Source organism: Anoplopoma fimbria, unplaced genomic scaffold (genome assembly GCF_027596085.1).
Source record: "Anoplopoma fimbria isolate UVic2021 breed Golden Eagle Sablefish unplaced genomic scaffold, Afim_UVic_2022 Un_contig_11466_pilon_pilon, whole genome shotgun sequence".
Taxonomy (NCBI): domain Eukaryota; kingdom Metazoa; phylum Chordata; class Actinopteri; order Perciformes; family Anoplopomatidae; genus Anoplopoma; species Anoplopoma fimbria.
Window position 1 is genome coordinate 987 of NW_026550861.1, and position 7,382 is coordinate 8,368.

Here is a 7,382-nt window from a genome sequence, read left to right on the forward strand (position 1 = left end):
ATAACAATACATCGATACATGAAGACATGACATTTCTTTTATAAAAAACTACTGTACACTGTACAAGTAGTTTCTTTGCTTCTTTCTTTTACATAAACAATTTGCATAAACATATTTGTCCTATCTGGAATAATATCACTTTCAAAGCAGTGATATAACATTTCAATGGCAGGGGCAGTATGTTCCCCTTTTTTTTAGGGCACTCATGTCATTCTTATACACATTTATATAATTAATCTATTCCTCAAATAGGTTTATGATGAGTGTCATTAATGAAACAGTTTTATTCAATCCAAGAAATGAATCACTTGCAAGTATTAATCTATATGTGTTCTGTTGTGGGCAACGCTCATTTTAAGACACATTCATAATATCCTTGACCTTTAATAAGTTAACTTGCTTACACATAACTACAATATCAGGATCTCTGGTTCTTAGACGGAGTGAGTGGCTCTTAAAAGAGCCGTTGTTGGTGAGGTGGAGTCCCGGTGGTTTAGCCTCCGAACCCGTACAGGGTGCGGCCCTGTCTCTTCAGGGCGTACACCACATCCATGGCGGTCACCGTCTTCCTCTTGGCGTGCTCGGTGTAGGTGACGGCGTCACGGATCACGTTCTCCAGGAACACCTTCAGCACACCGCGGGTCTCCTCGTAGATCAGACCGGAGATACGCTTCACTCCGCCGCGGCGAGCCAGACGGCGGATGGCGGGTTTGGTGATTCCCTGGATGTTATCACGGAGAACTTTACGGTGACGCTTAGCGCCTCCTTTACCGAGTCCTTTCCCGCCCTTTCCTCTGCCGCTCATTGTTAGACTGTTAGGTTTGGATCGTTAAGAACGAATGAGGGGAGAGAAGAACGAGCCTCTGTATTTAAAGCTCCTCTGCGGACGTAATAGAGGACTGACGCGCTGCTCCGGTGGGCGGGGCCTCACTCAGCGGCCCTCATTCCTTCAACTGCGACAATTCAGCTGAAAATGTTAATTTTATTTGTTATGCAGTTTAATAATTTGCATTATTCAAACCGATAAACTCATAATATCGATGATTTTGACAATCGATCCGGTTAAATCAATACTTAGTATAAATTAGTTTGTTGAGTTTGTTAAAGTGCCTTCAAAACCTTCAAAATAAAAGCTTTTAAACCAGAGAGAAGCTGTTTTAGTTTTATTCTCACTGCTGTTTGAGTTGTGTTGACTCAGTAAAGTCACTGCTGTTGTTGAGAGCTGCTGTTCAGAATGGCCGCTAACACGTTTCCTCTTTTAGTTTCACCAAGAGGATATTTTGTCCTAAAGAGACTTTTACTTTGGAAGATGTCGTAGTAATTCTCTCATCCAAGTACTTTACTTTAATTATACTTAATATACTTAATATACTTAATATACTTAATATACTTAATATACTTAATAATACTTAATATACTTAATATACTTAATAATACTTAATATACTTAATATACTTAATATACTTTATACTTAAATACTTAATAATACTTAATATAATAATATACTTAATATACTTAATATACTTAATATACTTAATATACTTAATATACTTAATAATACTTAATATACTTAATATACTTAATATACTTAATATACTTAAAAATACTTAATAATACTTAATAATACTTAATATACTTAATATACTTAATACTTTACTTTACTTCACTGAAATGTGAGGTACTTTGACTTCAGTATTTTCTTTTCATGCCATTTTCTACTTCTACTCCTTTACATTTATTTACTGATCTGAAAGCTTTAGTTTCTTTACACAGAACATATGAGGAGTTTATGAGGTTTAGTCATTAATTAACTCTACAATTGCAGCTTAAACCATCAGTCATTTTATTGACAGAAAAATTAAATTATTTTGATGCTTGAAGTAAATTTTCATGTAAAAAAAATTGCTGAGATGTATTATGTTAATGTATAATTTATTATATATATATTTGTTCCCACAGCAAACAACAGAAAACATTAAATATTTCCGCATTCATTGTATATTAACAACACTTTATTCTGTCTTTCATCACATCTACTTTTCTGTGTGTTTGGTTTCAATAAGGTCAAAGAAAAATAATATTCAAAGGAAAAGATCAGTTCATTTTGCTTTAATTATTTAATTATTATTATTATTACTATAATTACACTAAAGAAGTGAAAATAATATCAACAAAACACAATGGTTCATGTTTTCAAGTACGAGTTATCAACATGTACTTTTAGTTGTTTTTGAAATGAAAGAAATAAAATGTTTATTATTCATCATTAAATTGATTGATTACTTTATTGTTTCGTCCCTTTTTTTGTCTCCTCTGAGCCAATATTCACCAGAACTACTGCAAAAGTTGAATATGCACCTTCAACAAACTTTTATTCTTAATTAACTATTGAATATCAATATATTTAAAAACTATTCAGAAAGATATCCGAGCAAAGACGCTCAATAAATGCAAAAATATATGAGTTCAAACATTTGTAAAGGACATTTAGTTAAGTTTAATAAAATGAACAATCAACAGCTCAATATATGATAATAATACAATATAACTAATAACTATTAAAGGTGCGTTACATTGTGTGAGGAGGGAATCAGACGTTGGTTAATAAGTGAGAAGAAGCAGTTTTGGTTTCTTGGAGATCTGAGACGAGACGAGTGAAGTTTCCACAAAACACTTTTTGGTTTTCCGTCATCAACACGTCGTCATCAACACGTCGTCACGGCTCGTTGAGTTTCTCTTTAGTGACGAACAGAACATTAAACACTCTGGTTAGTCCTCTGCTGCTAGTACTAATACTACTGCGAAGAAACACTGTCTCACAAGGAAAAGACCTGCATTTGAAATGTCACTAAAAGTACACAAGTATCAAAATATACTTAAAGTACCAAAAGTATACTGAGAATAACATATATAATATCATGTATTTAATTATGGGTGCATTAAAGCGTTCATCACGTTAATGTAGGAGCTGGTTGAGGTGGAGCTCTTAAATATGAAATAATACATCATTTATTAATTACTTATTTAAGATTTAAGTTACTAAAGCTGTCAGTAAAAAGTACAATATTCACTTTTTAGATGTAGCTGAAGAGAAGTCAAAAATATCAGAACATGAAGATACTATAATTAAAACTGTTAGTAAATGTACTTAGTTACTAGAATAAACCTGAACGTCCAGGTTTTGTTTCGGATGTAAGAAACATATTGTTGACTAAACGTCTCCTGTGTTCATGTCAAGGTTAAGATAGTTATTAAGAAAATAGTCTAATATCGGCTTTCATTCTTGTTTTTATCGGTTAAATATCACTAATCCAGTCCAAACGTTCGATTTGATTGACAGGTTGTTCATCCAATCACCTGCCATTTATCTATTTTCTGATAGAAACAGTTTCCAATGACGACTTCTGAGATGTTTCTGTGTAACAAATCAACTGGTAGTCGGGATGAATTTTATGAAAATGCACAAAACTAATGACAATTATAATAATAAGCTTTATCTGTAAAGCACCTCTCACAACATGAAAGTTATTCTCAAGAGAAACTAATCCATAACATACGGGGGACAAGAAGCTAAAACAATAAATAAAATAATAAAATCCCCCAAAACGGAGATAAAAAATATGATCACTAGTAACAAAACAAGTTGATAGTGGTTAAGAAACATTTTAAGATGTAAAAAACAAGTGAGAGATATACAAAATAAAAAGGTGGGATTGATTAAAAGCATTAGTGAATCCTTTCTGACTGGACCTCAGTGAATATTAATTCAAACCTCTGTCATAGAAGCTGTAGTGTTTGTTTATGCATGCTCTCAGAGTTATCATTGTTTAACTTTGTATAAAATCACAAACATTTTTAATTTCTGCTTTAGTAGAGTCGCTGGAATTTGTTTTAATTTGTTTTTAGGAAAGGCTGATAGACGAAACACATTAAGACTCAAGTTTTCTGCCAAAAGGAGCTCAAGTTTTTACAGAATTTCCTCCAAAACAATGAAAATAAAAGCCGACTGAAGTTTAGTTTCCATCCTCTGCTGTTTTGCGTATAATAAATATAATAAATATAGACAGCTGGTCTTTGCCATTAAAGCACCACAGAAGAAGAGGAGGAGATTCAAGGTGGTTAAACTGGTGTGATGCGTTCAGGTTCCGAGCACGAGGCCGATTGGTGATCAGTGTTCGTCAATAACAGTGATCAGATCATGTCGGATCATTAGCTCTGTTTGTTTTACTGAGTGCTGTAACCGGCCAATCAGCAGTAACCATAAGTAAACACACACACACACACACACACACACACACACACACACACACACACACACACACACACACACACACACACACACACACACACACACACACACACACACACACACACACACACACACACACACACACACACACACACACACACTAGAATGGGTGGTGAGTCCCCACATTGTGACTGTGTAAACAGATTCATGTCCCCACAACATCAGTAATACAAAACACACAAACACACACACACACACACACACACACACACACACACACACACACACACACACACACACACACACACACACACTCAGAGGAGGCGCGTCCAGGTGGAGGTGAAGGTGTATAAATAAGGAGGAGGCCTTCTGTTCCTCCTCACACATCCAGATCTCCGCTGACCTGCTACTGCTCCTCTTCATCGTCTCCTCCTCCTCCTCTACAGGTGAGATGCTACTCCTCCATCTACTCCTCCATCTACTCCTCCATCTACTCCTCTATCTACTCCTCCATCTACTCCTCCATCTACTCCTCCATCTACTCCTCCATCTACTCCTCCATCTACTCCTCATCTACTCCTCTATCTACTCCTCCATCTACTCCTCCATCTACTCCTCTATCTACTCCATCTATCTATCTCCTCTATCTACTCCTCCATCTACTCCTCCATCTACTCCTCTATCTACTCCTCCATCTACTCCTCCATCTACTCCTCTATCTACTCCTCCATCTACTCCTCCATCTACTCCTCCATCTACTCCTCTATCTACTCCTCCATCTACTCCTCTATCTACTCCTCATCTATCTCTATCTCCTCTATCTACTCCTCCATCTACTCCTCTATCTACTCCTCCATCTACTCCTCCATCTACTCCTCCATCTACTCCTCCATCTACTCCTCCATCTACTCCTCCATCTACTCCTCCATCTCCTCCTCCATCTACTCTCCATCTACTCCTCCATCTACTCCTCCATCCTCCTCCATCTACTCCTCTATCTACTCCTCCATCTACTCCTCCATCTACTCCTCCATCTACTCCTCCATCTACTCCTCCATCTACTCCTCCATCTACTCCTCCATCTACTCCTCCATCTACTCCTCCATCTACTCCTCCATCTACTCCTCCATCTACTCCTCTATCTACTCCTCCATCTACTCCTCCATCTACTCCTCTATCTACTCCTCCATCTACTCCTCCATCTACTCCTCTATCTACTCCTCCATCTACTCCTCTATCTACTCCTCTATCTACTCCTCCATCTACTCCTCCATCTACTCCTCCATCTACTCCTCCATCTACTCCTCCATCTACTCCTCCATCTACTCCTCTATCTACTCCTCCATCTACTCCTCCATCTACTCCTCCATCTACTCCTCCATCTACTCCTCTATCTACTCCTCCATCTACTCCTCCATCTACTCCTCTATCTACTCCTCCATCTACTCCTCCATCTACTCCGTTATCTACTCCTCTATCTACTCCTCCATCGCCTCCTCCATCTACTCCTCCATCTCCTCATCTATCTCCTCTATCTACTCCTATCTACTCCTCCATCTACTCCTCCATCTACTATCTATCTACTCCTCTATCTACTCCTATATCTACTCCTCCATCTACTCCTCTATCTACTCCTATATTTATATATATAATATATATATATATATATATATTTATATATATATATATATTTAACTCTATATATTTATATATATATATATATTTAACTCTATATTTATATGTATATATATATATTTATGTGTGTTCTCCTCCTCCAGCATGGCGTCTCTGTGGATCCAGTCCGTGTCTCTACTGGTCTTACTGGTTCTGTCGAGTCCCGGCTCTCAGGCGGCTGCTGGTCCTCAGCACCTGTGTGGGTCTCACCTGGTGGACGCCCTGTTCCTGGTCTGTGGAGACAGAGGGTTCTTCTACAACCCCAAGAGAGACGTGGACCCTCTGATGGGTGAGACCAGCACCTCTGTAGTACTTTACATAGTACTAATACTATAATACTATAGTACTACTACTGTAATACTAATAAACACTCTAATACTAATAAATACTGTAATACTAATAAATACTGTAATACTAATAAACACTGTAATACTAATAAACACTCTAATACTAATAAATACTGTAATACTAATAAACACTCTAATACTAATAATACTAATAAAACACTGTAATACTAATAAACACTGTAATACTAAACATAATACTAATAAATACTGTAATACTAATAAATACTGTAATACTAATAAACACTGTAATACTAATAAACACTGTAATACTAATAAACACTGTAATACTAATAAACACTGTAATACTAATAAACACTAATACTAATAAACACTGTAATACTAATAAATACTGTAATACTAATAAACACTGTAATACTAATAAATACTGTAATACTAATAAATACTGTAATACTAATAAATACTGTAATACTTATAAACACTGTAATACTAATAAACACTGTAATACTAATAAAACACTGTAATACTAATAAACACTGTAATACTAATAAATACTGTAATACTAATAAACACTGTAATACTAATAAATACTGTAATACTAATAAACACTGTAATACTAATAAATACTGTTAATAAATGTATATACTGTGTAATACTAATAAATATAATAAAACTGTAATACTAATACTAATGTAATACTAATAGCTGTCGCCATCTTTGATGTGTAGAGAGAGTACTGCAGTAAAATACTGTGATAACAACTGTAATACTAAAACATAAATTACTGTAATACTAATAAATAATGTAATACCAGTACTACTCCTAAACCCTCTCAATTGTCTCTCTCACCTGTCTCACCTGTCTCACCTGTCTCACCCTCTCACCTGTCTCACCTGTCTCCCCACCCCTCTCCTGTCTCACCTGTCTGACCTCTCTCACCTGTCTCACCCCTCTCACCTCGTCTCTCACCCTCTCTGCCCTCTCACCCTCTCACCTGTCTCACCCCTCTCCACCCCTCTCACCTGTCTCACCTCTCTGACCTGTCTCACCCTGCTCTGACCTCTCTCACCTGTCTGCTCACCTCTCTCACCTGTCTCACCTCTCTCACCTGTCTGACCTGTCTGACCTCTCTCACCTGTCTCACCTGTCTGACC

The 7,382-nt window shown here is 36.5% G+C and overlaps 1 protein-coding gene across 1 annotated transcript; it reads right to left on the bottom strand.

Annotated features, from left to right (window-relative positions):
• Positions 1–306: 306 nt before the first annotated feature.
• On the bottom strand, positions 307–805 carry LOC129115286 (histone H4). Its single transcript, XM_054626879.1, has one exon. The coding sequence runs from the start codon at positions 803–805 to the stop codon at positions 494–496; it is 312 nt and encodes a 103-aa protein (XP_054482854.1). The 3' UTR covers positions 307–493.
• Between the last annotated feature and the right edge of the window lie 6,577 nt (positions 806–7,382).

What these genes read in the sequence shown, in the direction of transcription:
- LOC129115286 (XM_054626879.1), bottom strand. Translation starts at nt 805, where the DNA reads ATGAGCGGCAGAGGAAAGGGCGGGAAAGGACTCGGTAAAGGAGGCGCT.